Genomic DNA, 24,951 nt, shown 5'->3' with positions numbered 1-24,951 from the left:
TCAAGATGACTTTGGTTAATTTTCTGGGTGCTCTTGAAAAGGTAGAATATTATTCTTGTTCCCTGAGCTGGGCTTGCTGAAAGGCAGAAGGAGAAGCGGAACTGTTTTATGGCAAGGTAATACAGACACCAGCCCTAAGAAGAGGGAGCTTTAATTTTATGCCATGTGGAATTGTTTTCTCCCTTTTTTCCTATTGCTTCTCACTTAGTAGAACCTGCTTTCAAATTTTCTTTTAAAGAAGGATAGAATTGGGGTGACATTCTTGAGAGTAGAGAATAATATTATTTCAGTTCTTTGTTATAAAGCAACTAAGTAATGCCTGTGAAATGGATCGAGATGTCTTGGCGGAACATTGCTTAAGTATGAGCCAGCCGTGTGCTGCAGCTGCCAAAACAGCCAATGTGGTCCAAGACTGTATTAACAGAGGGAAAGCATCAAGATCACAGGAAGTGAGGCCACACTTGGGATATTGCATCCAGTTCTGATCAACACGAAACACCAAAGATGCTGAGAATCTTTTAGGAAGCATACAGGGAAGAGCAGCAGAGATGATAAGAGGATGCTAGACTTCTTACCATGTCTTATACAATGAACAGTTAAGGGAACGAGGCCTGAAGGGAAGGATTGGGGTGACATGATAGCAGTCTTCTAATACTTGAGTGGCAGTCATAAAGAAGTGGGGGTTGATTTGTCCTTCAAAGCATCTGAGGGCAGGACAAGAAACCATGAGTGGAAGCTCATCAGAGGGAGATACAACCTGGAACTGAGGGGAAAAATTCCTGATAGTGAGGTCATTGATTTCATTCATCAATGAAACAGTTTGCCTCCTTGTGGGTGCTCCATCACTAGAGGATGAAAAGAAAAGAAAAGAAAAGAAAAGAAAAGAAAAGAAAAGAAAAGAAAAGAAAAGAAAAGAAAAGAAAAGAAAAGAAAAGCATTTGTTTGGGATAGTTTAAGGACTCCTGCCTTGGGCAGACTTGGTTAGAAGACCTCTAAGGTTCCTTCCAGCCCTGTGATTCTAAGGCTTGTGTGTGAGTATCCTGCCTTTTGTTGTACTCTCTCCTGTCAGTGGCCTACAGCTTCCCTGGCTTCCCCCTCTTTCCTCCAATCTCAAGAGAAGACCTCATGAGGCTTTCTCAGATTAGATACATGGGCAGCCTGGGAAGTTTCAAAGTGATGCATATATATATACATAACAAAAAATACCACTATACAGCACTAGCACTTTCTCTGCCTCCAGCAATGAAACAGCTTTAGGAAAGCTGCCATAAAATTTGTCCTACCATAGCTGAGTTTGCTGTCATGTAGATTTAACTCAGTCACTCTTTCTCTGGAGTAAAGAAACTGACAAATAAGTGGAATACCACTGTACTTCAAAGAGTACAATTATGTGTATTAAGTTGCTTCATACTCTTCTCATGAGGCAATTTTTTCCCCAGAAGCCACCCTAGGTTTCTTAGAAGCTGTTTTTGATATAGAATGATCTTCAGCCAATCTCAAAGTCTCTAATACAGACTCTCAGTGGCAGACTCTCAGATGAATGGTCATTTCATCTCAGTGTTTGATTGTTGGTATTTACCATGGGTTTTGGAGTTGTTACGGAGTGGTATTTGATGCTCTAGTCTAGTAGAACTAAACAGGCAATGGGAGGGAGCTGATAGTGTTTGATGGATAACAGTAGAGGCATCTTACTCATAAGATGCCAAAGTAATAAAAATTGCCAAGAGAAACTTCTTTAGTTTTAACATTGAGGTGAAACAATACTTTCCTACGAAGAGAGCAATTTCCCTTCATAAAGTACTCAATCCAAAACACACACACACATTTTCATAATTTTGAAATTAAACCCATTATTGACTTTTTTTCCTTCTCTCTCCTTCTTGGCTGGTGTAGCAAGAGCTTTGGCTTCCTGTAAGTGTTGGCTTAACATCTCTGTTGACTTTTGTCGAAATATATGGAGAATTAATACCAGCCTAGCAGCCTCTCTGAAAGCTGAAGATAACATCTCCTTGAGGAAAGGGCAAGCGGTTCAGATGCCTGGTTTCTGATCTTTCCCATCTCTGGAGCTGAGTCAAACCTTTTCCATTTGTTGCTCAGTCTGGAACTGGGACCTCGTCCTAGACCTTCAGAAGGATGGCTAGATATTTCCATTTTAAGCTGCTGGGGCATCTGAGCCAAAGACTTTGTTCTTCCTCCTTTGAAAGAGACAGAACGGGGGTGGGATCCCAAATGGAAAGTGTCTTTTCCCCTGGCTTGAGAGACGTCTCCAGAAGAGCGGATAAGGCTTTCTGTAGAGGTGTGTTTACCTTGGGTGCCCATCTTTCTGTTCCCATTTAAGGAAAGCTGGCTTGTTATTTTGGCCTTGTCTGGAAATACTACGTGTGGAGCCGGGTTGGCGGCTTCCTTTACTCACAGGAAACTGAAGTGGAGGAGGGAAGGAAGGAGCCCGATGATTTGACAAATTTAGAACATCCTCCTTCAAATTTAATAACTGCTCGGAGATAAAACGGCAGGAAAGAGAGGGAGGAAAAATAGCACCAGGGTCTTTTGAAGGTTGGGGTAAAATCAGCTGTGGCTCCTCTTCTCCTTTCATAAAAACTTTTGAATATTGCACGAGCAATTTCATTTAATATGTGGAATATGGGGGTGTGTATCTATAGCTATCATATCTATGTGCAATATTTCTGTACATATATATTTTAAATCTGATCATCAGGGGATCCTCAAATGCAGAATTTTACTATTCATCACCATTCTGTTTCACAATTTCTGAAACAACAGAGTTCATCCCTTGTAAATTACAATTCTGATGTTTCCATTATACTTTAAAATGACTGCACTCTATCCTCTTTAGATATTTATGGGAACTTGGATAGGTTGCTAATGCTAGAAAGAAGCTCATTCTTCATGTCAGCTGATTCTGATTAGTTCTAGAGCTGGGCTTGAAATTCAGGCATTTGAATATACACACAATACATACATAATATCTATGTAAAATTAATGTAGAATAAAACCATGTGGGCTATCCCTCCCTGTGGGACCTGAGAAAACCTCAGAAAGGAAATTAAGACTGCTTGGAATCATCTAAGTTTGCCCTAAACTGCCATGACACTTTGCCAAAAACGCTATTAATGTAGAAAAGGGATCTATTGGAGCAGGGTTATCCATGCAGAGAGAGTCAAAAAAATCAAGGAGGCTCACAATATCAATATAATTGTTTATATTGTATGTTTTTTAACTTTGGCTGTGCACCGCCCCGAGTCCTTCGGGAGAGGGGGCGGTATAAAAATCTAATAAATAAATAAATAAATAAATAAATAAATAAAGCCCTTCCCCAATTTTTACATGGGCTGCATATAGAAAGGGATGGAGCTTCAATCATGCTATCATGGTTTTTTTTTCATTTTCAAAAATATGTTCCGGTTTAATGCTGCCAATTTCAGCCAACTTTGGGATACCTAACTAATCTTTTTTTAGCATGATCCACTAAATGTGCCTTTGGACTGCAAATTAGGAATAATCTTCATCCCTTCTTTGCATTTTACCATTGTAGCCTCATAAATTGTCAATGATGATTCAGTACATAAATGAAATTACCATCTAAAAGCAGTAAAAATATTTTTATTGCAAAAGAAGAATTTTGAGGGGAGAAAGAGAGAGACGGACAAATATTACTGATAGAGAGCTAAACAGTACATAGCTAGATAGCTGGCTGATGAGAGAGAGAGATGAGAGATAAATGTGTGAGAGAGAGGAGAAATAGATAGATGATAGAAAGAGGAGGGAAGTTGGTGGATAGAGAGAGGGGGAGGGAGGGAGAGAGAGAGAAAGAGAGAGACTCCAATAACAAGAAAGACATGCTGTTTCTTCTAAACAGTTTCCTCACCTATAGATAGAAATACCTAGAAGACAAATAGGTTTCTATTTCAACTTGGATAAAAGGCAAGAGACCACCACCTTATCCCCGCTGCAAGAGAAAGAAATAGGAGTTCTGCCCTTATCCTACACCACATTCCCTTAAAATATAGCACTATTGTTTGGCCCAGAAGAGAAAAGATTTGTAAGACTAAAAAAACAAAGTTTTGTGATTACACAATGTTTTAAAATAGGTGCTTCGTACTGCCTTCTTAATATCACTTTCTGCTTGCCTGATTGTTTTTCTGCAGCTTCAAGGCCCTGACTTCTAATCCAAAGTCAAGCTGCAGCCAACGTAGGAGAACAGATAACTTGGGTTAACATGAAGCACTGTCCCATGTTGTCTTTTCCAGGGTGAAAGCAGGGGATTATATAGGACACAAGTTTGAAGAACAGGTCTCGGTGGCCAGTGATGGTGACATCTGTAGTTTTGGGGCAGCAATGATTGGACCTTGTAGGTATGGGAGATAAAGTTCATAATAGGGCATGAAGGATAAGTCAGGATGGAGGAAGCCTCTGGAAGTGAGTAATGAAGCATGCCAAACTACAGAGGGACATAGCAGGGTTCCAGATATCCTTGTTTTTCCAGCTCAAATCAGCTGGGACAGGAAACTGACTGATATCCCTTCCCGTTGAGATGGAGCTAATGATCTGCTTTTTGTTCCAGGAACATAGAATGCTTGTCTATCTAGGCAAAATTTTGCAAGATGCAGTTGTGAAGCTTGTACAAGAACCAGATACACAAGCAAACTGTAGTTCATGGCAGATTGTCATCCTGAAAAAGGAAATAACAATCGTTACACTAAGCCAGGGCTCTCCAAACTTGGCAACTTTAAGACTTGTGGACTTCAACTACAAGAATTCTGGGAGCTGAAGTCCACAAGTCTTAAACTGCGAAGTTTGGAGGACCCTTCGCTAAGCTAAAAATCATGGTTTACAAATCAGAGGGGCTAGGTTCTAATGATTAACTTGAAGACTGACTAGTGTCTGTTCACCATGCCACCAACACAAATCAATGAGGATGATGTAGATAGTTCAGACATCTACTATGCAGGTCCACCCAGAAGCGCTTTCTCTTGTCCTTTTTTGCTGTTAAAAACACTATTGCTTGGCTGCTTAAATTTATCTTTTTACTTAGCTACGTTGCATACACCTTTAAAACTCTCTCTTGAAATAAGGCATGATGCCCAAAATAAGCAATATAAATTTAGAACATAGAAAGCTAGCTTATCATGAACTTAACTATGTTAAGAAAATTATGATTTGCTTAATTATTCCCAATTTCTGGGTGTTAGGGTATATTGATCCAGAAAATAGCCATGTGGTTGGATTTGTGCAACACGTAGGGCTAAAATGGAATTGGTTAGTTTAGTGTTTCTCAACTTTGGCCACTTTAAGATGGGTGGACTTCAACTCCCAGAATTCTCCAGCTAGCCATGCTGACCGGGGAATTCTGGGAGTTGAAGTCCAAGGTTGAGAAACACTGGGTTAGTTTATGGTTATGATGTATTAGACAAACAGAGCCACTGATTTGATCCATTAATCAGTATGATTCAGTGTTCTTGACTGGCAGCAATCCAGAGTCAATCCAGAATCTCAGACAGAATCTCTGAGGTTGTGTTTGAAGATGACAGTGATTGAATTGGAAAACTACAATGAGTGATTTATTGCTCCTTAAAAAATAGAGACAAGAGATGGGTCTGAACAGAACTGAATTCATATCAAGTACAGAAGACCATGTGGAGGTCCAATTAAACTGATTTATTGCTACTCATGCCTATGCATAGAAATATTCTCAACTAATGGTTAACACTTGCAGGATCCAGTCTGAGTCAGTCACTGGGACTAGAAGTTTAGTCTTCCAAACTTTCAGATTCATGCTGGAGCCCATGAAGACATTCTGGTAAAGAGAAGTTCCCTGGGGATGGGCTCCATCGTGAGTCCAAAAGCTTAGAAGACTAAACCTCTGGTCCCAGTGATGGAGCCTGATTGGATCCTGCAACATTATCCTGGGACACATATATTTGCCTCCATTCATGAGTTAGCACTTGGAGCTAGATAAGAGTCAATTCAAGGGAAGTTGGATTTAATCCTCTTTTGGCTATGTAGGGATTCAGACTGATCTCTCTTTTAATTCTGCCATCAGAGTCAGCCCCATCCTTCTCCTACAAGTAGAGATTTTGCAACATCCTATCTTTGGGAAGATGATGTTCTGACCTTGCCAGAAATGGTCTGAAACATCCCACTTCAATTGCTGAATGGAGTTTGAAATTGCCCATTTTGAGGGTGGGCAACTTCTAGTAAGTCTGTGAGAAGTGCATCTGATCTCTAAACATTTTCAGTAAATTTGGAATGAGCCTTAGAATGGCTCTCTCAAGATCAGAACATCATCTTCCCAAAGATGGGACATTTCTTGTTTGGGACAAGAAATGTTTGGGACATTTCAAGATCCAAACAGCTTGAATGCTTCTTAATTATATCTACTGTAGCTGTCAACTGTCCAGTTGGCGAATCCAGAAAAATAAATTCCTGGTATGTTATTTTTCCAAGAGTATAAACTTTACTGAATAAACCACATTGGCACAGAAGAAGCAAAACCAGCTCTGGGTTCCCGCACAAAAGCATGCATAGTTCATTCCTCCTTTCTCCATGGGCCACCCACAGTCCATTAGGTCCACCAATCACTTCTGTTCATTTTGTTAGGGGAACCAGACGGCCACACTGGGACATCTGCTCAGGGTGTCCTTGAGGGGGTAGCAATGTATGACAGGAACTGAGGATGCTTGGATGCCATTCCCCCCACCTTTGCATTCCAACCCACCATCGCCCTATTCTTTGTCAAGCTACGAGCGAAGCAAAATGTAGGTGAAAGTGCGAGTCAGTCTTGGCAGTAGCTTTATCTCAGACAAAAAGTACTATCTTTATATTTTCTTTTTCTTCTTTAGCATCAATCTCTCAAGCCTCTCACCTATGAGAAGAAGGAATGGGACCCAAAGAAAGGATTCATGATCACTTCACCCTCCATTGAGTTCTTTACTAGAATGATCAAATGTGTTGCTACAGTCAACGGAGCACAATATGAGACCTATTACTTGACCCAGAAAGCGGGTGAGTGGATGACTGCTTTTGCTCTGGGTGCTGAAAATGTCCTTTTTGGACATAATTTTCCATTGCTGGACTACCAGTAGTCCTTGACTTATGACCACAATTGAGCCCAAAATTGATGTCAGTAGGTGAGACATTTGTTAAATGGGCTTTACCATTTTTCTCATCACATTTGTTAAGTGAATCACTGCAGTTGTTAAATTAGTAAGACGGTTGTTAAGTGAATCTGGCCTTCTCATTAAAAGGTCACAAAAGGGGATCACATGATCTCGGGATGCTGCAACCGTCATAAATATGAAACAGTTGTCAAGCATCTGAATCTGAATGTAAATCACATGACCATGGGGATGCTGCAACAGTCATATGTGTGAAAAATGGTCATAAGTCACTTCAATGTCATAACTTCAAATAATCATTAAATAAATAGTGCCTATATATTCTGCACTAAGCCTGATTCCAGTTATGGAAATCAAATGGATTTTCCTCCATAAACACTCCTCAAAGCTGGTATTAGATGCTCTCCATTAAAAGATATGGCTGAAGGGCCATCAAATACGTTGATTCTGTATGTGATACTCAATGTTGCTGGAGGAGATGCTTGATCGCTGACTTTCTTATTTCTTTTAGAGATACGAGTTTGGAATGCGGTTGTGGAAGCAACTCCCAAAAAACTCTTGGTTGGAGAAACCCTTAACTTAGAATGCAAAGGACAGACATCCTGGAATGGACGGTTAGAATTTCTATGGACATTTCCAGGAAAGAGGGTGAGTCATTCCAGTGGGTCTCTTAGCTGAGAGAAGACCTTGGCCTGCTCCAAGTGTGTTTCTTTTCTGAAGATCTGTTTCCTTGGTTCTTCAGAAATGGATCTGCTGAATGTTTGTTAGCTTTCTTAAATAACCATTCAATTGTCCTTTGTTGACCAAGGGGCTTTAACTACAGGTAGTCCTTGACTTATGAGCACAATTCAGTTGCCCCCGGAGATAAGGAGAATCCATGACCTCAATGCCTTCCGTCGTTTCCTTAAAACCCTTTTTTTTCAGCAAGCCGGGTTGGCTTAAGAAGAAATTTTAAATTCTTTTAATCAGTCTGTGATTTCTTAACTTTCGGGCCAAAATTTATATATATTTTTAAATGTTTTTTAATATTTGTATTCTATGTTTTTTATCTTGGCTGTACACTGCCCTGAGTCCTCAGGAGAAGGGCGGTATATAAATTGGAAATTAAATTAAATTAAATTAAATTGAGCCCCAAATTTGAGACATTTCTTAAGCAGGTTTTGCCCCTTTGTTGCCCAAGGGTTGATGATCACTCTTGCCATAGTTGTTAAGTGGATCACTGCAGTTGTTAAGTTAGTAACACAATTGTTAAGTGAATCCAGCTTCTCCATTGACTTTGCTTGTCAGAAGATTGCAAAATGTGATTACATGACCTCAGGAGACTGCAACCGTCATAAATATGAACCAATTGCCAAGCGTTTGAATTTTGATCTTGTGACCATGGAGATGCTGCAATGGTTGTAAATGTGAAAAATGATCATAAGAATGGGTAGGTTCCACTTACCTTTACTACCGGTTCGCAATGGAAGCGTGCATGTGTGCACGCTTCCATAATGATCATCCATAATGATGTCCGGGCGGGTGGGTAGAGCCTCCCACCACCATTACTCCCGGTTTGCAAGAACCGGACCGAACTGGGAGCAACCCATCACTGATCATAAATCACTTTTTTCATGCCATTGTAACTTCACATGGTGACTAAATGAACTGTTGTAAGTTGAGGACTACTTCAACATCAGAGCAGGTCTATTGAAAATTCTTGGGTCCATATAAATAAGCATGGAAAGAATGATTAATAACCCCTACATAAATACTATGTTTAAAATGATGGGGTTTTTAAAATTTGAAATTGGTTTTAAATTGAAATGTTTTAAATTATGGGCCAAATTATTTAATTATTTTAAATCTATTTTAACTTTTGTATATAAAGTGTTTTACTTGGCTGTTCACCACCCTGAGTCCGAAAGGAGAAGGGCGGTATAGAAATTTGAAAAATAAAATAAATAAATAAAATAAAAGTTAGAAAAACAGATCAGAATGTTTGTATACAACACTTAAAGGATGCAATCTCTTTTTGAAATCAGAAAAGAAAATTACTCTTTGAAATACCTGGTGGTATACTATTTAAACATTAAAACAGAAAGAAGGGACCCCCTAGTCACCTTCTAAAACTCTTAGCACTAGCGCTAGCACTGATATACCGCTTCATACTGCTTTACAGCCCTCTCTAAGTGGTTTACAGAGTCAGCATCAATCTGGGTCCTCATTTTATCAACCTCAGAAGGATGAAAGGCTGAGTTAACCTTGAGCCAGTGAGAATCGAACTGCTGGCAGTCACCAGAGTCAGCCTGCAATACTGCATTGCATAACCACTGTGCCACCAAAGGCTCATTGAAGTCTGCTCCCATCAATCCTACCATACACACATCTAGCAAAAGATACCACGATATTCCCCTTTACAGCTTTTATTTGAGGGCTTTTAAACTGAACTCGGTGGAAATTTTTCTATGCCTCTCTTTTCTTCTCTTCTAGGAACTAAGGGCAGGAAAGAATTTTGACAAGCGTATCTTCGTGTACAAAGGCTCTAGTAATGTGACTATCACGAATGTCACAATGGAAGACAAAGGACTTTACATATGCAAAGTGTTCAGTATGGGCGAAGGAGGCATAGAAATCAATACTACAGTCACAATACTCGGTAAGAATGACCACAAAAGTGGAAAAGCTAAGGTGTCAAAAGAGATTTGGTCAGAACATGCCACTTTTCTGCAAGCTGATATATTGATAGGCTGCTGGTACCACCATTTTAGGAGACCCTTCCTTGCTGATAAGACCCTCGCAGAACCAACGTACTGTAGCTCCCTCCTCAATCCTTTCAACTCAGTGATGACTTAAATTACTCATTCATCACCAGAGGCACCAGCCTCAGCATTTCCAACTTCCCCAGTTCAGTTAACTTACCCTGAAGTTGTTTGCTTGACATTGAGTGGTGTTTATTTTTTAACAAATATTGTCAACATTGGTGGATAAAAATAAGTGGTTTCTTCTTCCTCCACAACTTCTCAACACTTCTTATATCAGTGTTTCTCAATCTTAGCAACAGAGATGGTTGGGGAATTCTGGGTGTTGAAGTTCATACAGCTTCAAGTTGCCAAGGTTGAGAAACTCTGCCTTATATCACTTTCTCTGTGGTTTAGAGTCACCATTCATCAGGAAAATAGCACACAATATTCCAAAGTTACACCTATGTATGTCTTGAAAGTACAGGTAGTCCTTGACTTGCAACCACAATTGAGCCCAAAATTTATGTTGCTAAGTGAGACCTTTGTTAAGTGAGTTTTGATTCCTCCGTTAACTTTGCTTGTCAAAAGGTCGCAAAAAGTAATCACATGACCCTGGGACATTGCAACTGTCATAAATATGAATCAATTGCCAAGGGTCTGAATTTGGATCACGTGACCATGGCGTTGCTGCAACGGTCGTAAATATGAAAAATGGTCATACTGTAAGTCACTTACAGTTCATTTTGTGACTGTTTAAAGTTACAACAACACTGAAAAGTGTTGTTGTAACTTTAAACAGTCACAAAATGAACTGTTGTAAGTTGAGGACTACCCAATCACCTAAGGAATGATAAATCTTTTCATTCTTGTAATATCTTCAAGAAATTCCAGAAATGTGTCCTAATGTATTGTCACTTTGAAAAATATCATGTTCACAGCTGAAATCAAACAGAAATCACCCTTCCTTGTCATGGACCATCTGCTGCTGTGTGTTGTTGATATATTTTAATAATTACCCAATTGTGGGTCAGGAAAAAAATGGATTGTGTGCTATGGAAAAAAACCATTAATTCAAGAGTTAAAAGAAATACTGTCCAGAAAAGATAGTGCCTGTAGATTATTATTGCCTTCACCAGCCTTCACTTAGAACGGGTGTTTCTAAAATGTCTCTGTTGCTTTTATACATTGGATCTTCTTCACAATTGTCTGCAGATCAAACAGTACCTCAGAGTCAAATTAATAAAATTTCACTACTCAGATGAAAAATAAATACCACATGCTTTAAATTTGTAACCATGGCCATTTCTTATTTTTTTTCCCATTTCACATCTGCCTGGTTGTCTTTTTTTTTTTTCTGATTTGTTATCTTTTGCACATGTTATTTTGATGTCCAGCAAAAAAAAAAAAAAAATCTGACAGTTTTGCAAAGCAAACTAGCAATTAACTCTTATTCTTTTTCTCATTTATTGAAGAACAAGCTTTCATCAATTTTGTCAGAAAGAGGCAAAAACTGTATTATGAGGCCAATGCAGGACTAAAAGTACTGAAGCTGGCTTGGAAGGTTGATGCTTTCCCTCCCCCTGATGTGGCTTGGTAAGGACTAAAATGGAGCTCCTACATTGCAGTAAAATCATATTTGGGGAAGCGGTATAATTGCAATTGTTTCTTCTTCTTCTTCTTCTTCTTCTTCTTCTTCTTCTTCTTCTTCTTCTTCTTCTTCTTCTTCTTCTTCCTCTTCCTCTTCCTCTTCCTCTTCTTCCTCCTCCTTTTCCTCCTCCTCCTTCTCTTCTCCTCCTTCTCCCCTTCTCCTCTCCCTCTTTCCTTTCTTCCGTCCTTCCTTCCTTCTTTACTTACTTACTTACGTACTTACTTACTAATTTGTATATAATTTCCTCTAATTTTATCTATGAGGAAGGTTGCCCTGAGAAAGCTAATAATTAAATGAAGGTTTCAACCTGGATTTTCTTGGTCCAAGCCCAATCTTTAACCAATAGCCAATGATGTTCAATAGGGCCTCCAGCTGTGTACCTTCATACCAAAATCTATCTATTTGCTAAGACAAGACAAGCTTTTCTTTCTCTTCACACATTTGGGGTGCCAGAGGATTCCACGTTTGTTCTTGAATTTACTTTATTGTTTCATGAGGATCATGTTCACGAAGTCATGTGTTGCCTTCCTTTTGTTTTCAAGCTGCCTTTGCTTCCTGACTTAAGATGGTTCTTCTGGAGGATTTTCCTGCAGAAGACCTTCCCTTGGAATGGAATAGGGAAAGGCGGGATACAAATAAATCAATAAACCTGCAGATTATAAATCAGTAAACGACAGGATATGCATATAACTTCTTTTGTCTTAGATCACTTAGAACTATGTTCAGCGCAAGTACCCAATGACTCATCTCAGCCATTTTACAAAATGTTTTTCTCCTCTGCATAACATTTTAAAAGCAGTTTCTTTTCCATCACATGAAATGTGCAGGGTCACAGCGTGGAGGAAATCTGTTTGACAGACTGAACTATTTCTGCATGAACTCTCCACTACTTAGAAAACAGTTTCCAGGAACTAATGTTCTATAGTCCCTTTTTACGACTGTAGGTTTTCATGCAATCTGTTAGCCATTTTATGTACAGGTAGTGGTAGTGAAAAAAGTGGCTTCTGGCTAGTTCTCACACTTATGACCGTCGCAGCATCTCCACAGTCATGTGATCAAAATTGGGCACTTGTCTACTGGCATGTGTTTACAATGGTTGTAGCATCCCAGGGTCATGTGATCAAATTTGCGACTTTCTCAGCCAGTTTACGACAAGCAAAGTCAATGGGGGAATATTTCAAGACCACACTTGAAATATTGCATCCATTTTGGTGGCCACTTTAGAAAAAAGATGTTGAGATTCTAGAAAGAGTGCAGAGAAGAGCAACAAAGATCATAGGGGGCTGGAAACTAAAACATATGAAGAACAATTGCAGGAATTGGGTATATCTAATCTAGTGCAAAGAAGGACTAGGGGAGACATGATACCACTGTTCCAATATTTGAGGGGCTGCCACAAAGAAGAGGGGGTCAACCTATTCTCCAAAGCAAATGAAGGCAGGACAAGAAACAATTAAAGGAAACTAATCAAGGAGAGAAGCCACCTAGAACTAAGAAGAAATTTCCTGACAATGAGAACAATCAACCAATGGAAGGGCTTGCCGTCAGAAGTTGTGGGTCCCCCCCATCACTGAAGTCTCTTAAGAAGAGATTGGGCAGCCCCTTGTCTGGAATGGTACAGGGTTTCCTGCTTGAGCAGAGGGTTGGACTAGCTCTGAGTCTTTAGAGAGGGGCGGCATACAAATTGAATAAATAAATAAATAAATAAATAACAAGACCTCCAAAGTCCATTCCAACTTTGTTATTCTGTACCAAACACCAGGCCTTATCTCCCTAAGAACAAAGTTCTGAGTTTGAGAGAACCAACAGAGAAAGTGACTGAGGAATCAGATTTAGGATTTTCAGGAAGAAATTCCGTAGCTCTTCCATGCCTGCAGCAGACCCACAAAATGGCAATGTCTCTCGAGTCCTGCAACCGACACTATTTATTGCCTCCCCATCTCCAACTCCAAGGATGGAAAAACAGTTTTTAAAAACCTCTTTTCCCCTCAGATGCCAGCCCAGTTTTCAATCCGTGCCAAAGGAGCAAAAAGAAAAATGGATTATGCTGTAACTTAATATGTTTCTCTTCCCTATCCATCCCCCCACCGCAAATAACATGGTGGTTTAACTCTTAATAGATTTATTTCAGTCCCTGATTTCAATTCTCCAATTCTTGGATGGATAGTCTTCAAGCATGTCCATAGTGCATAGCCAAAACGTCAAGCAGCTGCACATAGGATACAAATCAATGATACTATCACAGCCACCATCTTAATATTTTTGAGCACCCAGGCCTTTGGCTAAAATGTTTGTTTCTTTGTTTGTTTCCAGCCTTTATTATGTTTACAAATAACTCAAGGTGGCCAATATGTCCAACACACCTTCCTCCTCCTATCTTCCCCATAATGACAACCTTGTGAGGTAGGCTGGGCTGAGAGAGAGGAACTGGCCCAAAGTCACCCAGCTGGCAGAACTAGAACTCACTCTCTCCTGATTTATAGCTTGGTGCCTTAACTACCACACCAACCTGGCTCTCTTATATTGCAATAGAACCTGCAAACTTTAGAGCTTTAATGTTTTGCATTTGAGCCCAAACTTTTGTTGCTAAGCAAGACCATTGTTAAGTGAGTTTTGCCCTATTCTATAAAATTTCTTGCCACATTTGTTAAGTGAATTGCTGTAGTCATTAAGTTAGGAGCACAGTTGTTAAATGAAATTGGCTTCCTCATTGACTTTGCTTGTCAGAAGTTTGCAAAAGGGGATCACGTGACTCTGGGACACTGCCACCGTCATAAATGTGAGTCAGTTGCCAAGCATCCAAATTTTGACCACGTGACTGAGGGGAAGCGGCAAAGGTCATAAGGGTGAAAAATGGTCATAAGTCACTCTTTCAGTGCTGCTGTAACACTAAATAAATTGTTGTAAGTCAAGGACTGCCTATATTGAGAGTTTACTGTGGGATCAATCCAATTTGTGGATGGGTGGAGAACATTCCACTTGGGCAGAGAGACCTGAACTTGCCTGAACATCCAGAATATCTAGCTCTAAATTAAAATTTAAAAATTAAATTTGCTCCTAAATGTGATGTCCTCTATTCCTTTGTCTCAGCTGTTTTTCATCCCCACTTTTTCTGGTCCAAATAGGTACAAAGATGGCCATCTGATCAAAGCCAATGACTGCTATGACTTAGATCCTGAGAGGTACAGGATAATCATCAGGGATGTGAGACCGAAGCATGCTGGGAACTTTACCCTGTATTTGAGCAACCCGAAGCATGGTCTCTATAAAAACCTCACCATCCAACTTGTTGTCCTTGGTAAGTCTCTAGCTTCTTCCACTTCTTTTTGGGTGCAAGTCCCGACAAAATGTGAAGCAGAAGGACCACACATTAAGTTGGCCTCTGGACCGAGAACAAATATTCAAAGGTAATACTGTTATGGTTGGTACTATAAGAACATGACTTCTATCACTATTTCTACTACAATTGCCACTCTTACCATCACTATTCTAGCACCAGGCTGGATCATCAACAACATTCAGAACTGTCAAATCACTGCACAAATAGCATCCAGTTGATAGCCTATGATGCTATCACAGCAAAAAGGACATGTGAAGGACCCTCTGTGATGGGAATGGAAGAAATACTGTGGTTAGGAAGCAGAAAGCTGCTCACATCAGCAAGTCCATTCTTGACCTTTCAAAATTTTCCACCAAATGTGCATCTAGACAGATGGTATGGACGATTTCTGGAAAAGGAATTCTCCAACTATTCCTCAAAGATAGAATTTCTTCCAGTAGAGATAGTAGAACCACTTCTGGAAAGAGCCTAGAAAGGATTAAGGGGAACATGATAACTGTCTTCCAACTACTTGAAGGGCTATTACAGAGAAATGGGGATTGACTTACTCTCCAAAGAACTAGAGGGCAAGAGAAGATGTAATGGGTGAAAGATCATTAAAGAGAGATCCAACCTAGAAGTAAGCAGAAATTTTCTGACAGTGTGAACAATTAATCAATGGAACAGCTTGCCTCCTGGAGTTGTGGATGCTCCATCACTGGAGATTTTCAAAAATAGACTGGACAACCATTGACCAGGATGGTATAAGGTCTTCTGCCTTGAGCAGAGGGTTGGACTAGAAGATCTCTGAAGTCCTTTCAAACCCTATGAATTTATGCTTCATGAGTTCCCAATTGAGGTTTTCCTTTTATTTTCATGGAAGCACCAGGAGCTGTGTGGGCTTCAGATTGCTGGTGAGGATTGTGCAATGAGATTGAAGTCATTCACTTCAACTCTGCCTTGACCATGTCATCCCTTTGAAGTGCTAGAACTGCAGAATCCTGCCCTGAGGACGTCACCAACTTTCTTTTCTTGTTCAAAAGCTATTTAGAGAGATATTCTTTTTTTTTTTTATCAAGAGATGAGATGATGACTCAGTCCGGTTTCTCTGTTTCAGTTTCCTACCAGGCATCTTTGTGAGTAGAACCAAAGAGTCCTAGGTTTCAATTCCAAGGGCCCAGGGGCCATTTTAACTTTTTTGCAGACATCTCAGGTGCCGATAAAACTAGCAAAGAGACAGAGCAGTTAATCACTGACAAAGAATTCAAGAAATGCAAAAAAAATTGTCAGTTTGTGTGCTTGCGCTTACATGTAGGAAAAGAGACACACATAGAGAGAGGTGGGTGTGTAAAGCAATTCATCAATTGATTCATTGATAAAATTGGCAGCTGCAGCAGTACACTGCAGTACTGCAGTACACTGCTGGCACTTAAATATGAGCCAGCAGTGTGCTGCAACAGCCAAAAAAGCCAACACAGTCCTAGGCTGCATTAACAGATCACGTGAAGTGTTAGTACTGCAATATTGCATTCAGATTTGGTTGCAGCAACAGAAAAAATATGCTGAAGCTCTAGAAAGAGTGCAGAGAAGACCAACAAAGATGATTAGGGGGCTGGAGGCTGAAACATATGAGGAACGGTTGCAGGAACTGGGTATGTCTAGTCTAGTGAAAAGAAGGACTAGGAGAGACATGATACCACTGTTCCAATATTTGAGGGGCTGCCACAAAGAAGAAGGGATCAACCTATTTTCCAAAGCACCAGAAGGCAGGACAAGAAGCAAGGGATGCAAACTAAATCAAGGAGAGAAGCAACCCAAAACTAAGGAGAAATTTCCTGACAGTAAGAACAATCAGTGGAATGGCTTGTTTCCAGAAATCATGGGTGCTCCAACACTGGTTGTTTTTAAGATGAGATTGGACAACCATTTGGCTGAAAGGATATAGGGTTTGCTGCCTAAGTAGGGGCTTGGACTAGAAGACCTCAAAGGTCCCTTCCAACTCTGTTATTCTGTTGAATGAATACATTTAGTGCTCAACAACAGCAGCTTTTTGTACAGTGTTCTTAGGTGAAAGCATATGTATGTGTTTTGAAATTTAATCATCAAATCTAGTAGGTAAGGAAACCCATTTGATTGGCTACAGGACCAGTTTAGGCATTATAACAGTTGCTTGGATCAGTGGCATATACAATATGGTTAATATAACCTCTTTAATGCAAATGCATCACAATCATTGCTTGTTTGTTTTGCATAAGAATAAGACTGTTCCTAAATAACAAGACCAACAAAACAGGATTGGCATGGAACTCCAGCAGCTAACACAAACATTGGCTGTCTGTTGCCTCAGGTCCAGCCAGCCCAGCGGCCTTAATGATTTTGTCAGCTTGCCGCTTCCAAATTTGTGTGCAATTTCACACACAAGTACTCCCTATTGTTCTTCTGTCATGCATCAGCCTGGCAGGGTGAATTAATTGGGGAACCATTATTGCAATTATTGTAAAGATGTCACTTATCGAAAAAATGACCGGCTCAAGGAATGCTGATAACGTGCACTGTGAAGAAATATCACTTTGCAAAAAGAACAAGTGAGAGATAATAAAGAACAGATGTTTCATTTTTGGTAGCAGATTATTCTAAAAAAACCCTTCCTGCATATAACAAAAAAATGCCCAGGAATTATTTGTTTTTCTGCCAAAGATTTGACTGGTTTTAATATAAATGAATAGGGAGATAAGGAGTTCTATGTCAGAGTGATAGAAAATCAGTTTTATTAGGTGATTATTTGTTAGGATTGTTATTATTAATGGTTAGCACATGGCTGAATTTCAACAATTGCCATATATTTAACTTTCCTTCCTTGTCAGCACACACTCAGTTGTCTAAGCATCAGTGTGTATTAATTCTGTAAAACACACGTTTATTCTGTGATAGGAATAATTAGGAAGGGACTGAAAATCAAACTGCCAATTTATTAATGCCCTGACATGAATCTATGGCTTCCTGAGGTCAACCAATCAAGATGTAAACAAAGCTACCATCTATTATTATTATTATTATTATTATTATTATTATTATTATTATTATTATTATTATCTATATATCACTATTATTATTATTAAATTTCATGGCCCACCTATATACTGGCAATGCCTCCTTCTTAGGGCTGAGAGAAAGTAGCTGAACCAGGGTCACCAGTCAGCTTCATGGGTGGATCTAGAATTCACAGTCTCCTGGTTTCTGGCCTGATGCCTTAACCACTACATCAAAGGGGCTCCCTTGGTAGATCCATCCGCTTTAAATTTTTCCACTCCTCTTTAAAACCATCAAAAGTAAGTAGCCAACATAGCAACTTGTGACTATGAACCCCACAGGTCAATTCTGTGCTTTAGAAAGAACTTTTGTTCTATAGCTCCTTCCAGTCAGCTTCATTGGCTGAGCCTTATTATTATAATGATAATTTGATCATCATCCAAAGCCTCATTATCTTATATAGCAAAAGCTGACATATACTGATTGCAGTTGCATACAATAAACTAGAAACTAATTGTTTCTGTATGCTAACTGCCAGAAACATTTTCATTCATACTTCACCATGGCCATGGGCCATCAATTTGAAATATCATGCAAATATCTTGCAAATGATATTTAGAAATATTGTGCAAATATCATGTTAAAATGTCCAGACTATAAAACATGTATGTTCACAGGTAAAATGAGCAAGACTTAATCAGGGTGTCCAAGAAAGTTTGCCAATAGATCCAAACAAATTTACCTGCAGTTTAGGGCAGTGGTTAAAGGCAACAGACTAGAAAGCAGGAGACTTGAGTTTTGTGCTCACCATGTAGGCATGAAGTCACCTACAGGTGACCTGGGGCCAGTCCTTCTTTCTCAGCCCTGGGAAGGTTGCAGTGGTGTACCACTTCTGAAAACTTGTAAAGAAAATTGCAAGCATGTGTCCGGGCAGTTGCCAGGAGTCAACACTAACATAGAAATATTTAATAATAATTTATTTTAGCAGCTCAGGAACAAGCTTTGTCAACTGATTGCAGGAAAGTTATAATTCATCATTTAATTAACAAGAGTAAATGTCACTTTTGTACTGAAAAGGATGAAACAATTGACCATTTGATTAATGGCTGCAGCAAAATTTCCCAAACTGACTCATCAAATTGAGAAAGTTTTGGAAAACAAGAAGGTTAAGATCTTATAGCAACAGCAATAGCACTTAGATTTATATACTACTTCATAGTGCTTTACAGCCCTCTCTAAGCAGTTTACAGAGTCAGCATCTTGCCCCCAACAATCTGGGTCCTCATTTTACCCACCTCGGAAGGATGGAAGGCAGAGTCAGTCTTGAGTCCATCAGGATCAAACTCCTGGCTGTGGGCAGAGGTAGCCTGTCAATTGCCCATAATGATAATAAAAATGCCAAATGCCGTCTAAACATTTGGCTGACTGTGTGACAAATCAATAACAGTAATATTGTTGTTATTGATGAACAATTTTTCATCACAATATTATTACTATTGATGAATAATTGAGGGAACTAATCTAAGATCATTAAAGATCCAACCTAGAAGTAAGGAGAAATTTCCTGACAGAACAATTAACCAGTGGAAGGGCTTGTCTCCAGAAGTTGTGGGTGCTCTATCACTGGAGGCTTTTAAGAAGAGACTGGTCAGCCGTTTGTCTGGAATAATATAGGGTCTCTTGCTCAAGCAGAGGATTGGACTAGAAGACCTCTAAGGTTCTATTCCATAGAATAATAATTCTGTGTTCTGTATATGTGGATAAAAATGCTGAATTCAGTCCGAACATGTAGCTGGTTGTGTGACCAACCATAAAAATAGCAGAATAATAGGAGAGCCTCCACTATTTTGATCATTCCTGAGCCACAAGAGCAAGGGTTAAGGTTACAGATAAGTTAGCATTAGGAATAGGGTTAGGAGTTGGTAGAGACATGGTGACTTGTGAAAGAAAAGAAGTAAATTAAAAGAAGGGCATGTAATGAGTGTTACATTATAAAATAAAAAAATTTCAAAAAAAAATTCCCCCCCCCAAAAAAAAGGACATGTAAGGCTGAAACTCCAAAATGTACTGCCCTATTCATACTTGATCAAACCTAGAGAGGACCTGAGGTGCTCCTCCAGGTGAACCTCTTGCCATCAGAAGATTCCAGCAACTCCTTTCCCACGTAACTTCTGGGCCTTTGCAGGCATTAAATTGCAAGGATTATTTGTCACACGTAGAAGCTTTCTGCCTGGGCCACCCATGCTCCCAGCCTGCTCTGGAGACCGATGGTATTTAATCTGGCAAGAGCACTTCTCCTGTTGGTTTTCTGTAGAGACCTTGTGAAGCTCCAAGAGGTAGTCCATCGGTTAGAGGAAAAAAATATTCTTCCTTTACATATTTGCACATCAAGAACCTCCAAGAAGTTGGTGGTTTGCAATGTTTGTGTTTTCTTGGAGGAGATTTCTGTTGAGAGCCAGAGCTCCATGAAGCATTTGAGATGGGTGGAGAGAGAGAGAGCAAAAGGTGATCTTAACAAACAGCTGGTGACTACACAGCCTGGGGAGTCAAGAATGGGAAACGTGGGAGAACATAGTTATTCCGGGCCAGAGTACAAAGCAAGTACAGTGGACTTAAAAATTACTTACAGTGAAGCAATGAGTTTTTCCTTCTCACCCTAAAACAAATAAACTGAAATTTTATAAAGATCTTTCCAAGGACTTTTTATGCCGCAACAACATTTCTGACAAAGCTGTCTGGAAAATTTATTAGGCCATTTTATGAAATGATACAAACTGGTTTTAGCTATTCAGTGGCCTTTTCCAGTTCCTAGGATTGGCTTTAACAAAGCACAACTTTTGGCCCTAAACATGGCAAATTTTGTCGGAAGGGAAGGGAAGGGAACAGAAAACTTTATTTGGTCAAGTGTGATTAGACACACAAGGAATTTGTCTCTGGCGCAGAAGCTCTCAGTGTACATACAAGCAGTAAGTGGTAAATCATGATCATAATCATAAAATACAATCATCATAAGTTCATAACACAACACTCAATGATAGTCATTAGATACTAAATAAGCAATCAACATAAATCATAAGATACAAACAACAAAGTGATAGTCATAAGATTCGTAGGAGGCAATGAACAAGCAACAACTAGCATTTCACAGCTAATGTAATAAAATCCGGTAATTACAAGGACAAATTCATTTCTCAGCCCAGAAACAACCCTTTGGAGAGATATAGGAGCTAGCTTAATGTTTGTTTTAAAAAAATTTAACTTAGATTTTCGAATAGCAAGGTTTAGATATTTGACTGAGTGAAGAGACCGTACACTATTAACATCCAAAAAATGAGATATGAATGGCCAAATGAGTTTTAATTTTTCCTTAATTTTTTTTCTTAGCTCTAATTCACTCCTTGCCTAGGTTTAGCATGATTTTTAAAATTCTCTTTTTATTGAGCAATTATTTTCCTTGTTGGAATTTCTCCAAAGGTCATTTACGATTAACTTCTGCAATGGTCAATAAAGATTATTAGTTGAATTTAATGAATTTAATGAAAATGAATTGGCTGAATTTCAATTTATATCCAATATGCGGAGAGAGCAAACAAAAAAATTATGTCTGGGTGAACAGTAGGAACTTTTCCTAGTACGAGTAGTCCTCGACTTACAACCACAATTGAGCCCAGAATTTCTCTGGCTGTGAGACATTTGTTAATTGAGTTTTGCCACATTTTATGGCCATTCAAATTTGCTTTAACCATGCAAATTATCCAGATAGTGAACTTTGTCCATTCTCCAAGACCATTCTGCAAGAGCAAGAGTACTTAGACTTATATACCACTTCACAGTGCTTTACAGCCCTCTCTAAGTGGCTTACAGTGTCAGCATATTGCCCCTGACAATCTGGGTTCTCATTTTACCAACCTGGGAACACTGGGAAGTCAACCTTTTAGCAAACATTACTTTTTTACCAGAATGCAAAAATTTTACCTGGGGAATTCTGGGAGTTGAATTTCATAGAACATAGAATTACATGACTGGAAGTAACTTTCAAAATCTTCTAGTCCAACCCCCTGCTCAAGCAGGAGACCCTAAGAGCAGTGGTTAGAATGCAGCATTGCAGGCTAATTCTGCTGACTACCATCAGTTCGATCCTGACTGGCTCAAAGTTGACTCAGCCTTCCACCCTTCCAAAGTCGGCAAAATGAGGACCCAGATTGTTGGGGTCAATATGCTTAAACTACTTAGAGAGGGCTGTGAAGCACTGTGAAGCAGGATATAAACCTAAGTGCTATTGCTATTGCTATACCATTCCATACACAACCAGACAAGTGGATGTCCATGAAGGTCAACTCATAATATCAGACCATGAGACAATCTGCACCCAAGCTTTAAACTAGGTGAAATGGGTTGTGAAGTTTGCAGTGTACATGGACTGTCTGTTGTGGCCCCGCCCTCTGAGCCTGTCCCATCGGAGGAAGAAAGCTCCGAGCATGAGGAAGAGGAGTCAGCCAGGCCTCCCTCTCCAGGCCCCTCCCCTCTGGCATTGTCTCAAGTGCCGGTCGAGGGAGAGGAGACAGCTGATTCGAATCAAAGTGATAATGAAACATCATTCCTGGACGCACGCCTCCGAAGGCGTGATAAACATTTGCAGCAGCTTAGGAGGCGTGCTAGGGATTAGAACTGAGTCACTGGACCACACCCCAGAGACTATATAATAGAGGGTAGTGGTCAAAGGATCCTTGTGACGAACAAAGTAAACCTTGGACAGTCACTAAAGCCTCGTCCGGAACTGCTGGGAGGAATATTATTTCTGTTTGGACTTTCTTGAACGTTCGTATCTTATCTGTCTGTTTGTGAAAATAAAGTCCCTTGGCAGACGGTGTGTCTATCGCTGCCAAGAGGGAGATAAGAACTGGGTGCGTTCCAAAGTGTTTCCTTAACCCTCGGCTGGCTGTGTTGTGTGTGTGTGGGGACGGGGACAGATCACTGTCATTGTCGTAACAAGCAGAATTGAGCCTTTTTATTAAACCATCATAGGCTTCATTTTTGGGAAAAAAATGATTTAGAGTTGACGTTATATATGAACATGGGCGATGCATGTTTCATGTATGTATTTAATAAAAAGTTTGCATGGGTGGGATCAAGAAATAGGAATAGGGACACAGACTTGCAATGTTGGAGGAGAAAGTTTTCGATTGTATCTCTGTCATGAAAGTAGCTGTAATTCTACTCTATTCCTCTCCAAATTGCAATGTATCTGGTAGCTGTTCTTTTCTATGTGTAAATCTACCCATATTGCAGTTATCAGATGACCTACATCTAAGAAAACAAGCCGTGTATCATTATGACACCAGAGGTCAGTCTGATATTTGAACTGGTTCAAGCTTCCAAAGTGATTTAATCAGTTCAGATCATCTTTTCAAATCGGAATGATGTTTCAGATCAATTACTGAATTGGATGCATCAAATTAATGGTGCAGTTTGGAAGGCAAAAAGATCATTTTGTCAAGTCAATTCAGGGCTGAACTAACATACATAATCAACTTGACTTTTTGAATCAATCGGAAACATTGAATTGGAACAAGTCAACCATTTGAGCCTGTCAACAGAATTTCATCAAGTGGCTCGGAATTTGCTTTGCTAAGGTTGGAATTCAGAGATTGGGCTTGAACTAAATGGCTGGGTGAGACTTCAGAGTAATTAAATTTGTGCATCTAAAAACAAAGCAGGTTATTTGTAGCAATGTGTGATTCTGGTGTCAACAGAACTTCCCTGCCAATTCACCTCTCATTAGGTTTTTTTTTCAAGGGTGTCATTTTAGTAAGTTCCAGTTCCTTCCAATTAGGTAGGAATGTTTGTCTAGGCGAGACGGAAGCTTTTATTTTTTTGAAAACAACTTTGTTTTGAAGTCCTTGTCTCATTAAATTCATCACGAGATGCTTAATTTCAAGTGTGACTCAAGTTATATAGAGATTTTGGCATGAGTTGTGGCCACATGTGCAATTGTGCATACCGAAAAGGAACTGTTTAAAAACCCAGCTTCTTTTGTTCTTTATACAAAGGCAATGAGCTGGAAAGAAAAGAGAAAAACTGTACATTTCAGTGTGGGTCACCTGCAGATCTGACACAACATAGGGCAGAAACAGTTTTTCAACCTTTTGCACAAATTTGTGATGAGAAGAAAAATTCTCTCCTCCTTTGAAAGGTATTTTAGAAGAATCTTCAAGAGCAAATTCTCTTTCATTGAATGAGAACAATTAGAAACAGGGAAGAATTTCTCTACCTGGCAAAGCCAGGAGAACGTGCAGCTACTGGAGAAAAGGACATTTTCATCATCATCATGAGTTGGAAGGGACCTTGGAGATCATCTAGTCCATCCCTTTGCTCAAGCAGGAGCCTTTATATCATTTCAGACAATGTCCATTCATGTCCATTCTCTTCTTAAAAGCCTCCAGTGGATGAATCACCCAGAACTTTTGAAAGCAAGCCATTCCACTGGGAGAATTCCACCTCTTTTTAAGACCCCCCCCCCTCTTTTTCAGGCAAGTCATTCTACTGATTTTATTCACCTATTACAACAAAGATGTGTTTAACAAAAGTCTCCCGATCAAACTTCCATGGATTGGAAAGTGCTTTTCAGAGAGCCAGTGTGTCTCAATGACTACGAGATTGGGTCAGGAGCAAGGAGATCCACAATTCAGGCCTCTCTTAGATCCAGAAAGTACCTGGGTGACTTTGGACCAGGCTCTCCCTTTTAGCCCAAATCAGCATCCAGATGAAAAACAAAACTCCTTGTCACATCATGCGCCAGTGAGTTTGGCTGAAAGAACTAGGTAAGTGCAGTGCAAAACAAGTGGATCCTGCAACAATGTCGGACAAACAGTAAGAAAAACAACATGAAAGGCTGCGTATGCAAATTCTTATGCAAATCTAAATGGATCAAAATAGCAACCTCCCTCCCCAACTCTTTGCATTCCGACTCTTGTGAGAAGCATCGATTCAGCTCAGGTTTGAAAGCCACCCCAGGACAACTGTTCATCATCTGTTTTTTTCTATTCCATAGTTAATAGCTGATTCAGAAAGAAAAGTTTGAAATTAATCAGTGGG

The 24,951-nt window shown here is 39.6% G+C and overlaps 1 protein-coding gene across 1 annotated transcript in view; it reads left to right on the top strand.

Annotated features, from left to right (window-relative positions):
• The window catches only part of LOC139322860 (vascular endothelial growth factor receptor kdr-like), a 197,599-nt gene that overhangs the window by 80,669 nt on the left and 91,979 nt on the right, over positions 1-24,951 (top strand). Inside the window, exons 7-11 of the mRNA XM_070952110.1 lie at positions 6,861-7,023; positions 7,648-7,784; positions 9,609-9,774; positions 11,332-11,452; positions 14,633-14,805. Of these exons, the coding sequence (XP_070808211.1) occupies positions 6,861-7,023; positions 7,648-7,784; positions 9,609-9,774; positions 11,332-11,452; positions 14,633-14,805 (760 nt within the window). The remainder of the gene's footprint in view (positions 1-6,860; positions 7,024-7,647; positions 7,785-9,608; positions 9,775-11,331; positions 11,453-14,632; positions 14,806-24,951) is intronic.

This window comes from Pituophis catenifer, unplaced genomic scaffold (assembly GCF_029215685.1).
Source record: "Pituophis catenifer annectens isolate HBS135680 unplaced genomic scaffold, rPitCat1.0.hap2 SCAF_11, whole genome shotgun sequence".
In the NCBI taxonomy this organism is placed as follows: Eukaryota; Metazoa; Chordata; class Lepidosauria; order Squamata; family Colubridae; genus Pituophis; species Pituophis catenifer.
This window is presented reverse-complemented; position numbering and strand designations above follow the sequence as displayed.